This window comes from Scatophagus argus, chromosome 9 (genome assembly GCF_020382885.2).
Source record: "Scatophagus argus isolate fScaArg1 chromosome 9, fScaArg1.pri, whole genome shotgun sequence".
In the NCBI taxonomy this organism is placed as follows: Eukaryota; Metazoa; Chordata; class Actinopteri; family Scatophagidae; genus Scatophagus; species Scatophagus argus.
Genome location: NC_058501.1, coordinates 10,472,109 through 10,492,673, shown reverse-complemented (window position 1 = coordinate 10,492,673; position 20,565 = coordinate 10,472,109). Strand labels below are relative to the sequence as shown.

General features: G+C 39.6%; 1 protein-coding gene across 1 annotated transcript; it reads right to left on the bottom strand.

The window, feature by feature from the left end:
• Positions 1-4,232: 4,232 nt before the first annotated feature.
• Positions 4,233-20,321, bottom strand: slc6a3 (solute carrier family 6 member 3). The gene is made up of 16 exons (XM_046400521.1): positions 19,744-20,321; positions 18,679-18,835; positions 17,909-18,119; positions 16,451-16,582; positions 14,217-14,433; positions 12,510-12,648; positions 12,082-12,216; positions 10,952-11,055; positions 9,977-10,101; positions 9,488-9,600; positions 9,046-9,174; positions 8,807-8,906; positions 7,101-7,201; positions 6,595-6,762; positions 6,390-6,461; positions 4,233-6,175 (listed from the first exon to the last, which is right to left on the bottom strand). The coding sequence occupies exons 2-16, from the start codon at positions 18,763-18,765 to the stop codon at positions 6,152-6,154; spliced, it is 1,857 nt and encodes a 618-aa protein (XP_046256477.1). The 5' UTR covers positions 18,766-18,835; positions 19,744-20,321; the 3' UTR covers positions 4,233-6,151.
• Between the last annotated feature and the right edge of the window lie 244 nt (positions 20,322-20,565).

Genomic DNA, 20,565 nt, shown 5'->3' with positions numbered 1-20,565 from the left:
CTCAACCTAACCTTAAAGCAAGTTTTCACACTAATATTACATTGTGCAACTTATTACATTGTGGGGACTGGCATCTGGCATTTTGTCTTGATAAGTAAGGTGGGTCCTCACAATGTGAGTATGTCCCCACAACTACTGGAATATGCATGCATACACACACACACACACACACACACACACACACACACACACACACACACACCCTTAAGAAGGAAGTTATCAGTGTTCTTTGTTGAAGAAGTGTTGGTGTGAAAGGCATGGAAAGTCACACTTGCTCCTGCGCCTCTGTGAAACTCAGAACTGCACAATATTTTGTTGTATTCTGTGAAAATTGCAAATGTAGTATAACTCAGATCAAGTGTAGTTTCATGATGTTGAAGTTGGAGGTAAACAAAGCAGAACAACAGACATGGGATGCAGTGGCCAAGCAAGATTCTATTACAAGAATTATAAATGGGATTCTAAATGTGATAGGAAGCCAGTGAAAAAGAATCATGAAACACTTACCTGAGATCTCTTGAAGGACTTGATCAAAAGCTTCACAGCAGTATTCTGGACGTTTTGTAAGCGAGCCAGGGAAGTCTTTGTCAAGGAGGTGAAGAGAGAATTGTAATAGTAAAGACAGGATATTGACGCAAAAGCCCTGAGCCTCTGAGACAAAGGAATGGAAATAAGAACTTTTTTGTCAGCATTACTGAAAAAAAAAAAACCAAACAAAAAAAAAACAATCCAATGTTTTATGAGACAGTTTTGTGGAAAAGACAGCCTTGTAAAATGTTACGGTTTAAACAAGAAGTGCAATTGAATATTGTCTGCATAACAAAGAAAGTCTCAGCAAGGAAGCCCAGACTGTCCTGTTCCTGGCCACTTCCACCAGCTCATCTGGGGGAACACCAAGGCATTCCCAGGCCAGGCAAGAGATGTAGTTCCTCCATCGTGTCCTGGGTCTGACCAGGGGCCTCCTCCTAGACAACTCACAAGGGAGACATCCAGGATGCATCTCAAGCAGATGCCTGAACCACCTCAACTGGCTCCTCTCAATGTGGAGAAGCAGCAGCTCTACTCTGATCTCCTCCCAGATGTCTGAAGTCCCCACCTTATCTCCAAGGCTGAGCGCAGGTGTGACTGATGGACGGACTATCCTTTCCAGCACCCTGGCATAGACTTTCCCAGAGAGGCTGAAGAGTGTGATCCCTCTATAGTTGGGACACACCCTCTGGTCCCACTTCTTAAAGAAGGGACCACCACCTCAGTCTGTTACTCCAAAGGCACTGTTCCCAATGACCACTCAATGTTGCAGAGGCATGTCAGCAATGACAGCCCTACGACTACAGATCTCATCCATCCCCAGAACACTGCTGCCATGGAGCTGTTTCACTACCTCAGCAACTTCTGACCCCACTGATGGGAGAGCCCATCCCTGAATCCTCCGATTCCGTTTCCTCCACCGAATATGTGTTGGTGGGATTAAGGAGTTGACTGCAGCTACACATTCTTTGGCCTGCCGATAGCTGTAAACTGCCACAGGAGTATCACAAGCCAACCATGTCCTGTGGGACTCCTTCAGCTTGATGGCACCCTTCACACCTGGTGTTCACCAGCAGGTTCAGGGGTTCAGGTTCTGACCGCAGCTCTGAACAGCTGCCTCAGCAATGGCAGCACTTAAAATGGCCCACTCGGATTCCATGTTCTCCACCACCCCTGGGATGCAGTAGAAGCTCTGTCTAGGAGTTGAAGTCCATCCTGACAGAGGCATCAACCAGACGTTCCCAGCAAACCCACACCACTGGGTGTCATGGTGCCAAATGTGCTTAAAAACACCTGTGTGTTCAAACACGGTGTTCGTTATGGGCAAGTCCAATCACTGAATACCACCTGGATTCAGATCAGACAGGCCGTTCCTGCCAGTCATACCCTTGCAGGTCACATTGTCATTGCCTACATGAGCACTGAAGTCCCCCAGTAGAATTATGGAGTCCCCAGTAGGGGCATCTTCCAGTACCCCAAGGACTCCAAAAAGGGTGGATACTCTGAACTGTCGTATGGTACATATCCACAAACAACAGTCAGGACCCGCTCCCCAATCCAGAGGCACAGGGAAGCAACCCTTTCATTCACCAGGGTAAACTCCAACAGAGAGTCAGACGGTTAAAAAAAACCTCACATCTGCCCTCTGCTTCTCAGCTGGAGCAATTCCAGAAAAGAGAAAAGTCCAATCCCACTCAAGGAGATTTATTCCAGAGGCCATGCTGTGTGCAGAAGTGAGTATGTCAAGCTCAATGACGGATGCCACACCAGGGATTTGGAACACCAAGGTCTAACATATTCGCTTTGATGTGTAGAAGAGCCAGATCATCAACAACCCACAGGACTGGTAGGATGTGACAGGTGGGCAGCAGCAGCTACAAACAATATCATCTTCACCTGTTCCTTCATTATCAGTATTAAGGAGATATTCCAGTTAAAACCACTAATTGATTGTTGGTTGTATGCATCCTCTTTGCCATCCATAATGTTAAAACAAAGAAAGAAGAAAATCACATTTTCTTCCACCTCTCCTCATGCATATCCCTTCCGTTTCAGCGTCACTGGCAAGACATGAAATTATACAAAATTGCTGTTGTTTATTGGATGCGATAATGGCACCTTTTAAACCCCATCCTTACACGGCCAAAATTGCTTTACAATTGTCCTATCTTGACAAAATTTGGAAAACCACACAGCTAAACTCTGTCATAGCCCTTTACCAGAGTCAACAAGTGGAGGAAAGACGGCATCAACCAACACACACATTTAGATTCATTAAAAATGTTTTTTCATGTCATAAAAAATGTAAGAAGAATGACAGACAGTTGATGGTGTGAGTGATGCAGACAGGTTTACTGCTACACATCATCAGTGCAGTAATACAAATGTATTCAATCAAGTCTCTACTGTTATTGACAATATTTGTTTTCTATCATTTAGCTTCATACAGATGTTCCATTTTCAGCTCACCTGATCATGAATGCTGTAGCGTGCCAATGTCAGAGGCTTTTTGAGTGGGTAATTATTGTGGATTACAGATGTAACAGAACAGTTAGTGAATATTTATGTGAAAAACCCTTTCATTAAGAGGTACACAATTAAAGATTAAAGATAGCTGCAGTAATAATTCCCTCTTCCCACTGGCATTCTACTTTAGGATACTGTAACTCCTTCACGCAGGCTTAGTCATACAGGAACAAACGATGCAGGGATTTTGCGCTTGGTCAGGGGTGAAATGACAAAGATGACACATTTCTATTCTATTTATTTCTTTCTTTTCCTCTGTAAAAGGTCCAATAAATATCCCATAATAAATAACTACTGATCAAAACTGTAATTATTGGACATCCACATACAAAATAGAAGGTTGGTTTGTCCTACTTGTAATAGATATGAGTATAAATATTCGGTTTTGCAAAAGATCAATAGTGTATAAATCTTACAAGAAAAACCTAACTCAAGAATGATGGTCAGACCATTTGCCAATTAGGACAGAGGTCAATATATCTGAAAGCTTTCTAGAGAGCAATCATCTCCAAATGTTGTCTGCTGTGAATATTGGGTCCTCTGTCTGTGTGGATTGTCTCTGGGACAGTGTGTATTGGTTCTCTGGTTACTGTAATGAACACTGTTGATTCAGGGTCACAGTGATCAATTTTGAAAAAGCTCACAATGATTATAGGAACTCTTCAACAATAATGGTATGTCTTGATTTTTTCCTATTTGTGCTTTCTCTGTTTGGGATATTACATGCGTGTTTATCTGTTTGTAGTCTAAATGACCAGTGTCTCATTTAGGAATACTGAACATTATGATGGATTAATGTTTAGTCGTTTTGTGCAGCACAAGCATCAAGGAGGAGCCCCTGACACATTTTCTACTAATGATGATAACACTTTAAGACTTTATTTTCCAACAACTTACTGAATCGAAGGTGTTATGGCATGCATTTTCTACAAAGGCAGAATGATGCAATATGTCAATTAATTCAATATTGAACAAATAAATCTCAGATTTGTTTAAATTCACAAAAAAATTGCAAGAATAATGATGAAACGTTATTTCAATTTCGAAAAAAACAAGTGATAATTTTGCTGAAATAACAAAGACGCAGATTTATGTCTGTCCCTGACTGAGCGGCACACAGAATTTTAATTTCATTATAAAATAAAAAAAAAAAAGCCAAAACAGAGAGGGACATGTAATGTAATAATTTAATTAATTATACTTTATTTGACAGTACAAAACAAAGTCATACAGTTAGAAACACCACACGGCACAGTACAGCAGCACAGGCATACAATTTGGGACATAATTAACCCTTCAGTGTCTTACATGTACCACAACGTGAAAACAAGTCACTGCTGAACTGTTTGAAAAACGATGTATGTATTGATGTTTGATTCAACATAAAAAGTTAATTAGAGGAAAGTTTATATGGATATATAGTCCCGTTATTCATATCATACAGCACAATACAATACCATCCCTCCTCTACATTACATTTACACAGATAAATAATTTAAATGACTTCATATATTACACACTTTTAGTTTGCAGTTTAATAAAAAGCAGCTTTTAAAACAGTCTTGAAACACTGAACATAGTTCTGTAAACGGTAAAATTAAAGCTTTATGCTTTCAAATCACCACCTGGGGGGAAAAAAAAATCCTGCACATCAAATCGTCAGTTTACTCAAAAAAGAAAATACATGTTTGCACTGGCAGTAGCCTAATTGGTTTGATGGGGGAGAGAGATTGACCTGGTGTGATGAAGTTAACAATCAAGTGGTCTATTGATTAGAAAAAGGAAAATCCCTTGGCAAAATAAACTCATGAGAAAGTAGTATCTGAATGTTCCCTTTAGTCTTTGGTTGATTAGGTCAGCAGTGTGGCTGATGATGTTTTTGTTATTGTGTCAGTGACATTTATTGGGAAGTTGACAAAAAGTTTAGAAAGTTTGGGGCTTTGAGGCCACTTTAAAACTATTCAAGTGTGATTACAAACAGGCTCTGTTTTAGTATTAGTTTTAATATATTCACTTATGCGATGGAATGACAGTGTCACAATAAACCAACACTTTGTAACACTACTCAACTGCTCTGCTGGTCAGACTGTGTTTTTGTTAGTCCATGCAATATGATTAAAAGCAGGAACACAGGCTTGTATGTGATGAATCCTTTTGTGACCTTACCTAGCGAGAAAGCTCAGGTAATGTTTATTTGGACTTACTTTTTTTTCCCAGTCTGTTGGTGTTGCAACTGTTCTTTCTTGTAAAATTTTCTGTTGTAAACAAATGTGGGTCCTTTTTTTTGTCAAATTCTGCAGGAATTGTGTTTATTATAACAGTCTTTTAGAAGAGCAAGTAAATACTATAAACAAGAAATGGACATGGACTGGGATTCAGTAAAAGCTGTGGCATTTATTTCCTACATATCTTGGCTACATATCTCGACTACTAAAAAAAAGTGAAGAGTTTGTGTATGTATGGAATAAGTACAAATTAGTTAAAATAAAAAAAAAAATTCCAGATGTTGTGTGTAACTCATCTTCATCCCCAGTTACATAAACAAAATATATGATCTTTTAAATGTGCATCTTGACTCAAAGAAATACCACTTTACTATGCACTAGTAAACCACTGATCATGTCAGTGGTTCACTCTATTGAATGGGTAATATGAGCCCATTTCTCACACTGTAACAAGTGAAAGTGTGAGGTAAAATTAACAAACAGGCTAAAATCTGTATGATACTCCTTCAAGAAGAGATTCTTGTTGATGGAAGAACTAGTCTGAACACCACATTACCTGTTTGACTGAATCCCATTCACCAATTCCAACACAAAGCACAGCTTCACACATCCACTAATGGAATTAAAGAACACTACAGTTTCTATGTTTTTTTTATTGGCACTTTTAAACTACTCCCACCATCATCACCACCACCATTGTGACTGATTCAAACGGCTATTTCTTTCTTCTATGTAGCTCTTCAGACCTTTGCTGTGCATCCATTCATCCACCCAATGTCCATACTCTCATTCTCTCTCTCTCTCTCTCTCTCTCTCTCTCTCTCTCTCTCTCTATCTCTCTCTCACTCTTTCACTCTCTCTCTATGTATTTTTCAAACCACCAACCAGTGATGCAGCTGTGGGAAAAATGGAATATGCCCATGAAGTAAAACTGTTATTCTACTGTACGAGTCATAATGCTTCATTTAATTGAAACAGGCTTAAAATCAGTGATATTATCAATATGAATATTTGTACAAAACCTGCAGATACATGTGGCTTCAGCAAACTACAGCAATAAACATTTCTGAGGATACACTACAAATAAATTGTAATAAAGTCAGCACTTACTGTGAACTGCCGAACCTCCCCATTATCTACCAAATGATGCTCTGTCTCTGGGGTGATGGCATAAGCCAGTCTCTTCAGGAGGAAAAAGAACGATTAACAATTGATACTACATATATAAAAAAATATATATCTTTAATAAAAGGTTACTGTCCAAAAAGCTTACTGAGGATGAATGATTATCATTTATCTCATAGCTCTGACTTACATCGCAAAACTTTCCAGGCAGTGTGCAGAGTTTGTAGATGGCGTAAAGAGGCACCATGGTCATTGAGGAAATGGCCAGACACCAGCCCACCATGTTAGCCCATGAAGGAAACATGTAGGAGCCGTAGTTTGGAGGGTTGAATGTGGCAAAGCTCACCACCACCATAAACTATGGAGGAAATACATTGAATACAAAAGACTTGATCAATTCACAAGAGATGACCTGTTAATTTTTCTTCTGTGCTCTAATGCAAGTGAAAGCATTGGGTTTTCTACTATAGCAGTAAAAATCAGTGGCAATATTTGCATTGTCAAACCAGTACATACTGTATATGCACAGCAACTTATGAGGACAAGTTGCTTGAGTTTCAGTCATTTGAACCACTCAACTGACAGACTGTCTGATGCTCTGTATGTTGGCTAAAGTCACTACTTTCATCCTGCCCTTTATGGTGAACTTGTCTTGGTTCAGGTTCCAGTGAACATTGAGTCTTTGGACAGACTCACCAGGAGGAAGCAGGGACTGACAAACTTCCAGCACAGCCTCCAGTACCTTCCTGGTCGCTGGCCAATCATCTCCTCAATGTCATCACTGAATCGGTCCACACCTGAAACACATGTAGATTCTTCATACTATCTCAAAGGCATGGTTAAATGCAGCCTTTGTTCAAACCTGCAAAACCTGTTGTTCATTACATTCACAGCAGGTTTGGGGTACAGTCCTTGTCTTTGCTGCTTAGTACATTTCCACCTGTGAATATCAGGTACTGAAAATATAATCAAAGCAGTGGGTGCTTTTGGCATGATCCCTACTATGAAATAGATTAAATAATAAGTTGGCCATGCATAAACCTATGACACTAAAGGTTGTTAATAAAATACAACCCAAAATTTGTGACTATTTCAGTAAGTAGAGTCACTCTGCAGAGTCAAGTGTAATAAGCTGCTGCAGCATTTTTACCCTATCATGGCTTTATTTCTCTAATAACCCTGGCTATATAGTTTTCTCCCATGACTTCCTGCCTGGAAGGCATCTTTCACTGCAGAGGAATATATTCAGACTGACGACCAGGAATTCAGCACAGCTAAATGTACTTATGTCGTGGACAGCAGAACGAAAGACCACAGTGGACAGGGGTCAAGGGTTCCTGTCAGCAGTTATAAGGATGGGAAAAAGGCCCAGTAAAGCCTTAGGCTTGATTTATCTGACTTGCCAAGGTCAGGACCCACCAAAGTGGGGCAATATTCTGACCCCACTGCCTGGGGCCTGCTTAGTATTTAGCCCTTTATGGATCCCTCCACAGGTTCAGTAGATATGAGACAAGAAACTCAATACTGAAGTTCAGGTCAAACATTTTCCTGACCTTTAGACTGTTTTTATAATATTTCGTGCATGGCGGTGGTTCAAAATGGGATTTCAAAATTGGATTTTCACGCTCTATTAAAAGTCAGTTTTTCTCTGTGAAATGCATGTGAGGTTAAATATCCATCATCAAGCAGTTGGTCCTAAGCTGTTAATTTACTGAAACAATAATAATAAAAAAAAAATCACAAAATTTTCCTGCAGATACTTACACAGCCATTAGAGGTCACTATTTAGCACATCTCAGGTTGAATTTGGGGGCCTAACAAACATCATACAGTATAAAGAAAATTCTCATGTGGAGATGAATAAAAGTTTTCAGAGATTTGAAAAAACACAAGTACCACTGCAGAGATGATGCCAAAATTGTGTAAAATTGAGCATCAGAAGAACTGGGACATCTGGAGAGAACCCCTGCCACTTGCCACCCACAACAATCTACAACCTAGCTATTAGACAGCTGACTCCTGTCAAAACGGGAACGTTCCCCAGCTGCAATTTTTTTAATGTGGTGGCTCGGCACTGCTGTGCCAACACAAAGGTTAAACTAGCAGCGGTCATAAGTCGGGTCATTGGAACCTCATCAGGCTCGTATGAGCACCATAGCTACAATTTATCCTTGTACCCTGACAATACATGCACAGAGACTGAAGAGGCCCAGACCATTATTGGGAATTGACCCTCTAGCTGCATCATCCTTATATCTAATAGAACTATGTTCCATTGAGGCACAGCACAACTATACCAACAGATTTCTCATCCAAGTCTTAATATAGCATCAGCTTTGCTGACCATGAAAATCATGAATCATCTCTTTTTCTTCTTCTTTTCACCTGTCCTTCTTTCTCACCATAAAACCATGCAATGCCGATGGCTTCAATAAGCACTCCAAAAAGAATCGATGTTCCCGCCGCAAAGTGGTCCAGCAGAGTGAACACATACATCCCGCCCTGGAGAAATGTAGGAGCAGGACAGTGTTACAATCAGAGTTTGTGGAAATGTTTAAATTTATGTATGAATTGACTACAGTATAACCACACTGCAAATATGAATATTTAATATTACACAAAGCAACAGACCGAAACTTACATTTGTGACACAGAAGAGGGATATAAGGAAGGTGGCAACGACGATGAAGAGGGTGAACAGCTCTCTGTGCTTGTGGAGAAATTTAAACTCATCGATCAGCCCTGTGATGACTGATTCCATCCCACCCATCTAGAAGACAGAGGAGTTAGAACAAAACACAAGGAACTGAGCTGCACTGCAGACATCTTGTGTTTTATTTCACAGATGCAGTGTTGAAACTCTAAAACACAAAAAATTGAAAATGTAAATTGCTGTTTTATACTTTGTCCAACGAATGTCTGGAAAACATTTCATTCAACATGAATTCAAACCCCAGAGACACTGCAGCAACGTCACAACTTTTCAGAAACAGTTTATGTCATGTAAAGAAGAGGCATGTATAACCTGGCTGAAATAACAGGTGTTTGTGTGAATGTGTGTGGGTGGGTGGATGCATACTCACAGCACTGTCAATGCCCAGCGTCAACAGCATGATGAAAAAGATAACCGCCCACACTGATGACCCAGGTAAGGTTGCAATGGCTTCTGGGTAAATAACAAACACCAAACCAGCACCTAAAGACCACGAAATTCAAAAGAGGAAAGAAGAAAATGTAATGTACACAAATGACGGTTTGAAACATTTAACATACAGTAGAAGCAGACAGAAAAGAGTAGATGTAACATATATATTGTAAAAAAAAAAAACAACAAAAACAGTGGGGTAAAGAGGCTTGGTGCAACAAGTTTAATTTCGATTGAACTCCAGATTTCTTCATATTTACAGGAAAGGTATAGAAGGACAGGTAAACTGGTACATGGATGTTTTTTCACATGGTGTTTCTTTCCATTATTTTTGAAAGGTATGTGGCTTTAACATGGTGTCTGCACCCAAATGTCTACAACATATATATAAACACTACAGTACAAGCAGACACAAATTATGACTTACCATCTCTGGCAACTTTGTCCAGGGCTACATTGTGCTTGTGGGACATGTACCCAAGGAAGGAGAAGACCACAAAGCCAGAGAAGAAACTGGTCAAAGAGTTGATGGAGCTGGTGATTATGGCGTCTCTGGATTGAAAAAGTCAAACCAGATGGAAGAAACAGTCCAAAATTAGAACACAAAAAATTAATCAGTCACTCATCAGTCATCAAAAAGTCAATATCAACATAACTGACCAGCCTGCCAATGAATGTCAGAGGCGAGTCAAAGCTCGCCTCCTCTGTGCTTTTATGTGAAAAGAATGCTGGTTTGCTGTAATGAGTCTGGGTCACATAATAATTTAGTTAGTAGATTTTATGGATTAGTCAGGTTGTAAATGTTTTGTCACAGTTATGTGACAGGTAAGTCACTGGTAGCTAGTGGCTGTTATAGTTTTTACCTTTCTCAACTGCAAAAATGATGAAGTAGAGAAAATTAACAAGGAAATTGGTTGGTCAATGCTGAATAAGAATAGAACCTGGTGTGTAAAAATGTACAAAAGGGAAATAAGGTGACTAAATTTACACACCCAGTAACATTGTCCAACAGAAAATTACACTACAATCGCAATCATTACTTTTCAACATGAGACATTTTTGGCATTTTGTGGAAATATATTATCAGTGACTTGCTATACTCAATGAGAAATGGTCATGGTGGACAGCGTCCTGTGTCAGTAATCAGAAACATTTAAAAAGACAAAAAAAAGAGATAAAAGCCTCTTGTGGGATGCTGATGATTTTCAAAGAGTGCGACAGTTTTGATTGGTTGTCTGTTGCACAGCATGGTGTGCGGGTTTCAAGGAGCTTCAAAGGTTATTGTAATTCACCTGCTTATGTTGCATGTGTGTGTGCGTGTGTGCGTGAGAGTGGCGAAGCAACTCCCTGTCCTCTGTCCGCCTCTGTGAGTCCCCTCCTGCCTCTCCCTGTGTGTTTTTACCTGTAACAGTTGTTGCTGAATTTGTTGTAGCTAGAAAAGGCAATTAGCACACCAAATCCCACTCCCAGAGAGAAGCAGATCTGTGTCGCAGCCTCAATCCAGACCTGGGGAGCGACAAAACAAGCGCACTTGTGTGAAGCGGCAAACAAAAGGCACAGCAGTGGAAAAAAAGCATTATTAGGGATAATTGCAGGAAACTCATTCAACAGCAATAGATGAAAGACGCTAGTGAATACGGGGGGTAATTTTGCAAATTACTGCTCCATGCATCTATCTAATCTAATTCTCCAATTGCTGTCATGCATGTAGCTCTCTGCTTCTTGCTTTCTCCCTCATTCTCCATAACTGAGTCCTTTAGTCACACGTGCTTACTTATTGAACTCTTAGTGCCCGCTAATAAGATAAATAAGTTATTTTTATAAGATGGTGGGTTAACAGATAGGAGAAATATTAGAAGCAGGTTACGCAAGCAGTTATCTCGCATTTTTTACACTCCTCTCTCTCTCTCTCGATACTTAACACTGTAAACCATAGCACATAGTGAGAGAAGACTGACAGTTCTCTATCATTTCTCAGATTATATGCATCAATTGAGCGGAGAGGAATAGCCTCACATTGTGACATTATTACATCCTGTAGATCAAAATAAAAGGGAATTCGGGGAATTGCTTTCTAGCATGTGCTCTTGGGCACTCATGAAAAGGTTTTTTACTCTTCTCTGTCCTGTCTGGCTTTCAAACTGGGTTTAACTCTCTGCTATCTTATTCCTGTCATCCATTCCAACCCTTTCCATCTATCCTGAGCACACATTTTTTCATGAGCATGTAAATAACCACCAACTGTACAGTCAACATTGAGAATAATTGCCTTTGTTATACGCTTACACTGAAGAGTGTTTGTGGTGTTTGTTCACTGAAAAAAACTGGAAAATTATCCACTGTTGAGTCCAAGATTAGCTTAGCACATTGGCAGGACACAGTCAGCCAAATATGAAAATAAAATAAAAACTTCAAATGTTGAAGCACTTCTTTAAAGTCTGCTTCACAGTTACCTCCCTATGATTCCTTTTCTTCCTCTTCTGCACCCCCATCACTCTCACCTCACCCCCAGCCCCTCCCATGGACACTCACCTTGGCGTCACAGAGTCTCAGGAAGTCCACAGAGAGGTAGGCCTTAATGCCATCGATGGCTCCGGGCAGAGTGACTCCGCGGAGTAGCAACACAGTTAAGACCACATAGGGCATTGTGGCTGTGATCCACACAACCTGAAACGGGCGCACAAGGTTTACACACAAACACAGATGATGAATGCACGGAAAATACCCACACATTCACACAGGGAAAGAAGGCCACACAAACAGTCAGAGTCACACATATGCATGCAGCAAGAGAGTGAAATGCTTGTACGCATTTGTATAAACACAGACAGTAATCTTACATTGCTTAATGGATTTAAACTGGACAAGAGCACAAAACATTTCCTTCTATTCTTAAATTTATTCCATATCTTTAACAAAGTTATGACTTACTAAAATATGACCACTGTGTCATTTCCTACCTTCCCAGAGGTTTTGACTCCCTTCCAGAGACTAAAATAAAGCAGAACAATCACAACAGCTAGACAGGAAGTCAACTGCCAGCGTGGACGACCCAGATCATCAATACCTTTACTGTCCTGGATGTGGAGCACCCCTCGTCTAAGGACAGAGAACCAGATTCTAGTCAACATTTACAGAATACATAAGATCTTGTATTTACAACATTCTCACCTACAGAAAACTCACCTGGCAGGGGCCTAAAGGGAGCAGCTCAGGAATATTGTAAGCACCTAAGAACCTGTTATCAAAAGCCATCTGATCACCTTTCCAGTGTCTACAGTATAGGGTTGTGCTTGTGCTCTATGTTCCGAGACAGGCTCGGCTGAGACAGAAACCCTTGACATAGTAACCTAACCAGAGACAAAGGTGCAGTTATGATGTAACCTTATCCTAGTGTAATGCAGAGCTGCACTTCAAGCTCACCTCACCAAGGCACATTTTCTGGTTCGGTTCTAGCAAAGGATGATGGCTAGGTGGGAGAGTATACTCCAGCCCACCTGAACATCCTTTATGACGTATTATTTATGACATCAGTTATACACCTGGATTTGGATCTTGATAACCAGCATAAAATTGGCTTTGCCATGCACACTTGTACTGTGGTCAAATCGTCTTGAAAATTACATTATATGTCTTTTCCTAAACACTTTTCCTTGACCTTGATGAAAAGTTCATGAGGTCAAAGAAAGATGTCAACAGGTTCCGGAAGGAAAAAGACAATCACCCTGCTAAGAAAATCTGACTGCACTTGCACCTTGGGCCACAAGGGTTTAGGGACGGTGTTACTTAATTTCTATTCCTAAAGGATGGTCTAATAGACCCTGTGCTAGAGGAGATAAGAAAGCATTTAGAGCATTCAACCAGTTCATATCATGGCTTCCACTTAGAAGCTGGGTGATTTTACTCAGTTAGGACTTCAGTGCTGGCTCTGTTAGAATCTATCTGGTGATTATCACTCAGACAGATTTTACATTAAGTGCTGGTACAATAACATTTTTTTATTCAAGTAAATTAAAATATCAAAGACCATGACATCCTGTCAACGCACAAAAACTGCATTGGAGATGAAAAGTGCCAGTACTTTTTATTACATTCCCTAAAGCTGAATCACATGTGTCACTTGAAACACTATAATATCACTGAAAATTGTCTTAAAGTCTTTAATCAGATCATTCCAGAGGCAGCCAAGCAGAGGAGACTAAATAAGATCAGCCAGTGTTCAACTGATGTGGTCAAATTATCTGCAGGTGGTTCCATTTCAACTAGCTTGGATGAAATACAGCAACTGTCACAACAGGACAACCCCTCACTATCTGGAACAGGAGACACCTGGTCAGCTTCACAGGGAGGGAAGATATATAAGCTAAATGCAGACAGACTACGGATCCGTTCTGAGGAAAAAATACCTGATGCTCATTTCTGAATTTCTGATCAGTTTTTTCATTATTCGTAATTAGAAATCCTTAGACATTACTAAGTCTAGAATAACTTCAGTTATTCTGCATTGACTCAACAAAGACCCAAAAGTTTTTCAGTTGTATATTTACATTAAGTAGAAGCAAAGAAGTTACTCACTGCAGTGAGTACAATTACAGTTAGATATATAAATAGGTACAATTTTGTAGAATCATTATGGCAAGATTTCTCAACAGTTCAGGTCAACTTACTCAAAGTACTCCTGCGCAGGTGTGGCCTTGTAAATGTCACTGACTGAACTGTTGTCAGCCCAGTCGGAACAGTTAGGACTGTTCCATGTGTTATTGCAGTGGACCCATGGCAGCTCGCGAGTGAACGAGGAGAAGAGATAGAACAGCGCCCAGGAGATGATGACATTATAATAGAAACCAACGTAGAGGGAAATGAGGATCACTGTAAAGCCAACACCTATTGGGTGGACACAAATGATTATTATTTATAAGAATTAAAGACAGGGATAAAAAGATATAGAAAGAGGATATTAAAAAAGAGGCACTTCTCTGGAATCTAGCATCCCTCAAGTCCATCAGTGCCTAAGCCCTTTTACATTGTTCCTAAATTACAGATAAACACTTTCATTGATTTCCTAAGCTGCAAAGATTACCAGGTGGGAGGATAAACACAAATAAACAAAACCAAAGCATAAAAGGTTTGTATTGTATTGTGTATTGTGTAGTGAACGTTTTATTGTTTCCGTGAAAGCTATTTTCGTTCATCGTCTTGGTCAAGAAATGAAAACGGAGACTTCCCTTGGATGGTGACTACAGTCACCTTTTCACATTTTGATATGCTGGTATCACTGCAGAGTGGACCAAATGATCTTTGACAGGGGCAGTGCTAATCTTAATTATTTTAATGTTCCTAATTATATTTAAATTGTAAGAATATGTAAGAATAACCACTGGGAATCAGTGGAAAAAGTCATATGTTCTAATTTTTAAATTTAGGCATTTTTATTCTGAGCAGTGACTACATTCTGACAGATTCCAGCTCCAGAAAGAAAAATCTCTTTCTCAGTATGACTACAGTAGCCTATGATACATGCCTGCAGTGCCACTGAAAGCACCGCAACTTCTAAAGATCACCTTTTCATGCTTTAATTATCAACACATCTGCCCTTTCTATAAACCACAAACTATGTCCACTCTTCTAAGGCTGAATTTAATTGTTAATCTTTGCTAAGAGGCTTGACCACAACTGTGCCTTATTGATTCCTTTGTAATGTGGATGTGATATTTGTCCAGGGAGTGGTGTCTCTTATTAGCACCACATGCTGTCATGTTATCCCTCCATCTCCCTCTGTCTCCCTTTCGAAGTCATTTTTCTTCAAATGCATTGATCCTGAGAGGAAACCAGCTTGTTGATCAGAATAATTACTGTCAATATGGACATGTGTATGTGTGTGTTTGAATAATTACTGTTATCCCCCTGCTGAGAGACAGCGAGAGAGTGAAGCGTGTGATTAGAACGTCAACCTACTCAGTGTGGTCCCTGACAGACGGCGCATGTTCACACACAGGAGGCACGCACACACTCATACACATACACACACACTCATAGACACACACACAGACCAGCAAGGACATGATGTAACAAAAGACAGCGGTCTGGCATCATACTGTGAAGCGACAGGTGGTCTGCCTGTAATAATAACAATGATATTTGAGGTTGTATTTCTTTTGAATCTTTAGATTCATGGTAAGGTGTTAAATATGAATTTAAGAGAAACCACAATCTTTTAAATAGTCAAAGAAAAGTATAAAAACAATTGATATTAAAACAGGACATGCAGTGCAAACACAGAGGTGAAAAATGTCACAGTTTGCAAACTGCATAAAAAGTTGAACCAAGCAAAGTGTATAATTATATTTTCAACCAATGACTTTTGAAACCCAAATTGGTCTCATGTTTGTTTCTCCATTAGAGCGTGTTTCAAAGACATTCTCCCAAACTGTGCTTTGCTTATTGATGTGTTGAAAAGTACCCACAGAGTGTCAGCCAGTGGTCCCTGCCACTATCCGACAGTAGGATTTGGACAATCAGGACACAAGTCTAAAAGCCCAATTTTCATTTGCTTTCCATCTGAGTGCCAACAGAACCTGATGTTCTAGGGAGGATAAACAATGCCTGTCGCTGCTCAATGCAGAGACAAGAAGACAAAAGAGACTGGCATGTGGACAGACAGGCATGTGGGCACACAAGCAGACAGAAAGGCATGTAGATATTAAAGGCAATATATTTTCAGACAGACAGGCACGTAGGCAGACGGACATACCACAACAAACAGATTTAATATACATGTGCAGACATTCGTGTGAGAACATGCAGGTGTCAGGAAAGGCTCATTTGCATGTGTACATGCCCAATGTGGGCATGTGTCTGTCTGTATATCTGACAAAATGTCCTTTGACATGACACTTCGTACCTTTAAATATGGGACATATCTTCCAGACCCCTGCTGCCCCTTCTCTGTTATACTGCCCCAGAGCCAGCTCCATGTAGAAGAGAGGCATGCCCGCTATCACCATGAAAAAGAGGTATGGCACCAGGAATGCACCTGCACGCACAGAGACAGATAAAACTTAATCTCTCGATGAAAGGCGACATTCGAAAATGATTTACACACAGATTTCAGGAGAAAATAAAAAGTTTACCATATCAGTTGTAAAGTTACTAATTCAGTAGTATTTTCAAGCCAGAAATGTTAATGTTCATTTTTAATCATAATTATACAAAACTCAAAATTGATTACTCAAAATTGGGTTGAATAAAGAACAACATTAATTGCCCATCAGTTTATGCCCAAATAAAATGTTCATTCATTCATTTCATTTCATTCTCTTCCTTGGTGCCAAATGGAAATCATTACATGTCATGGTGGATGCAGAGAGCCTGCTGAGTAGAAACTCCAGGCCAAGCTGTGATTACACCTTCCATGGCATTACTGCTCTGTTTGAAACAACATCTGTGAAACTCATTTTCATTTTAGATATGCCAGTCTTTGTAAGATCTATGATTGAATTACATGAAAGCAATGAAAATGTGGTGATTATCAACACTCTTAAGAACAGTTTGGGTTCTGGGTGCTTTGGTGGCTCAGAGGTTAAGTTGCTGACTTGAACCACAACGTCTCTGGTTTGTTGCATGTAATTCCTTATTTTTCTCCTCCCTAATCTTCAGTTATCTCTCTACTGTCAGCTAGGGCATAGAATGCCCCAAAATATAATAATAAAAAGAAAAAAAAAAGATTTGGGTTATTTGCACCAAATGAAACTCAATAATATTTTCTCTACACACAGTTATGACATGCAGGATTTGGGGACATATGGCCAGCCTTGACCACAGCTACAGAATCACTTACTGCTCTTAAACGTAATGAGAGCTCTATGTTAAACAGCCATAATTAGTGACAGCGATTGTTAGTGCTAATCTATTCGGAGCAGCTGCTGTGCCTTTTCCCCTATTCTGATCTCTGTGAAGGGTTGGAAAAAAAAAACAAAACAAAAACAACCAGGGAGCGCAACAAGCTGAAGCACATACAGTGTCAAGCATGTGCGTATAAATACTCTGTGCATGCACATGAATGTGTGTATTGTACACACCAGTGAAAACAGACAGCCTGTCAGTGTGTGTGAACAAATTCCACCTTCATGTCATCTTCTTCTCTTCTTTTTCTAATATTTCACGTATTATCTTTTTCCATGTCGCTTACTGTCTTTTTCCACACTCCATAATCAGCTCTTTAACTCCTTCCTTCACCGTTTCCATAGAAGAGGAGGATGATCTTATTTTCTCACATGAAACAGACTCTGGCTTCTTTTTTCAAACCCTTACACAAGATACAACATCAGTGTCCTCCCCTCACTCCTTTAATCTAACTCACCTCCCCCGTTCTTATAGCACAGGTAGGGGAATCTCCAGACATTGGCGAGGTCGACGGCGAATCCGATCACAGACAGGAGAAAGTCGATCTTCTTCCCCCAGGTCTCCCTCTCCTCCTCACCACCGGTGTTGGTGTGAGCAGGCGTTGGAGCCACTAAGGCAGTTGAGGTGAACTGAACCCCATTCTGCTCCTTCACCAGGATCAGCTCCACCTAAAGACGAAATGACAGAGTTAATAATAAATCAGATGCAATAGGGGCTTTAAAGACACTAGGCTACAAAATGACCGCATATATATCTATATATCTCTCTAAAGGTCATATGGTAACATTTAGTCATGTTTACTCATATTTACTGTGTACTTTCTCTGCACAATCTTGTACATACAGTAGTATGTGCAGTAAATGTAAAGAAAGGCAGATGAAATAGATAGAGGTTAAGATAGCATGACAGACGCTTAGATCATATCTACATGTGCAAACATTTATATGCGATTTAATGATTGAGCACATGGTGAGCCACTCTCATTTTTTTTTTTTTTTTTTTTAAATAGTCTATTTTATCTTTCAGAAAATTTGTCTTTCATTAAAACTATGGTTCCTTTTCCCACACAACCCTTTTAGGTTTGCATAAATTGAGTCAGACAGACCAAGTCAGAGAGAAATGTACTTCATCAAGAAATGTGCATCACGCAGTGATTCAATTAGGTTTTCTTAATCAGACTGAATGGCATGCCATTAGTCCGCTACGATTGTGTCGATCTGCACTGACCTCTTTGGGGCCCATGGTGTTGGAGGTGGGTTTTTCTGGGGCTACAACTGAGGACATCAGGCTGACTGGGACTCGCTCCGTCAGCATGGAGGGATGCACAGCTTTTGGGATGCTGCCGGTTGCGGAAGAGGAAGGAAAGTAGGTGCAACTGAAGAGGCTTGAACACAGAGTGAGAAAATACAAGAAGAAACTTTAATACTCCTTGTTTGTGAAATTGGGTTATCAACACGAAATTAAGCAGACTTAGTAATGCGGTTCGGCACAGTGGGGGAGAAATTCTGCAATAAAAAATGTGAGAAAAATATCTTTTAAACTCTGAAGCAATGCTATGGGACTAATGATGGGGTTTGACAAAATATTGATAAATATTTCAACATGTCAAGCAGGCAGTGTGATAGAGAAATACACAAAGCGTTTGGATCATAACAAATATTAATGCATTTCAAACTTTAGAGTTGTTTCATGGAATACAGAATGAGTAAGAGGAGGGGAGAAAAGCAGAGTGACGGGATGCATGCTCAACATTCGTTGATCGCCATTTTGCCGTGTCTACTAACCCGTCACATCATAACATGTTGCCCGGCAGATTTAGTTCAGATTTCTATTTGCAACATGTCATCAAAATGATTTTCATTTGACAAATTATCAGTAAGAGGCCTGGTTTATTTCCTGAATATAAAAAATGATCATAAAAGTTTTCAGTTTGTTTGTTTTTTGTTATTTATTATATGTGCATTTTTGGACATAATATAGCACTTGTTTTCATTGTTCTAAAATTTAGAACATTTAAAATTGAATATCCATCTAATCTGCAAGCATCATAAACATTTTCAACATCAAACAATTGAAACAAAATATTCTCTCAACCTATCATATCATTGTTTAAAGTCTTTATACTCTAATAAATTACTAAATGCAATCATTTATTTTGTTAATTTCCCCATCACCATGAGAAACTCCACAGGTTACAGCCAAAATCTGCATTATTACAAATAAAATTACCCTTCAAATATGTGACAAGTTACAAAAGGAAAAGCAATATAAAAACAAAATGCAAACACTCACCTCTGACAAAAATGACAGGTAAAAGCTCCTCCAGCTGTCTGTTTGGACAATTTAATTCCAGTTGTGCTGATGTTCTTCACTAAGCTGCAAAGTGATGATGACCATATTGATGCAGACCGTCCTTCATAAGTTAGAGTTAGATTAAAGCAAAAACATTTAGAGAAACAGTGAAGGAGTAAGAGATGGCATCAGAGTAAGACAGGGTATTAAAGATGAAGACAGAAAAAGATGACAGGAACTGGTAATGTATGAGCTGTAGAAAGCCCTCCCACCCTCGTTGGCTCCAGTGACAGATGCACAGAGCCCAAAGTACCCCGTGGTCTGGTATGGAGATCTGTCTGCGTTACCACTCTTGTATGAGAAACAATCAACAACAGCCCCCCCGCCCCATCATTGCCGTCACTCTCCTCCCTCCTCATCTGAGCTTCATCTGTTCCTCCTCCTCTCTTTCACATTAGTGCATGCTTTCTCACCTGATTTGAGTCATTTTGATGACTTTTCTTTCTGTATGAATGTAATTCTGTGAGGTAAGCACAAAGAAATAAAACATTTTGACATGTAAACACAGGCACAATCAGATTCCCTCCTTATATTTAAAATACAATATATTCAGTATTGTAAGCTGTCTATAATGAACATACAATGTCGATCTTTGTGTGTTGCGACTGCTGTGATAGAAGATTTAATTTAATTGCTGTTAATATCTTTAGTATTATCAATTCTTTCTGGTATAGTAAATTGTTAGAGATAGTCACAACATGGTATCTTAAAATACACAAGGCATTTTTTTAATATCATTTTGTTGAATCTTAAATATAAAGG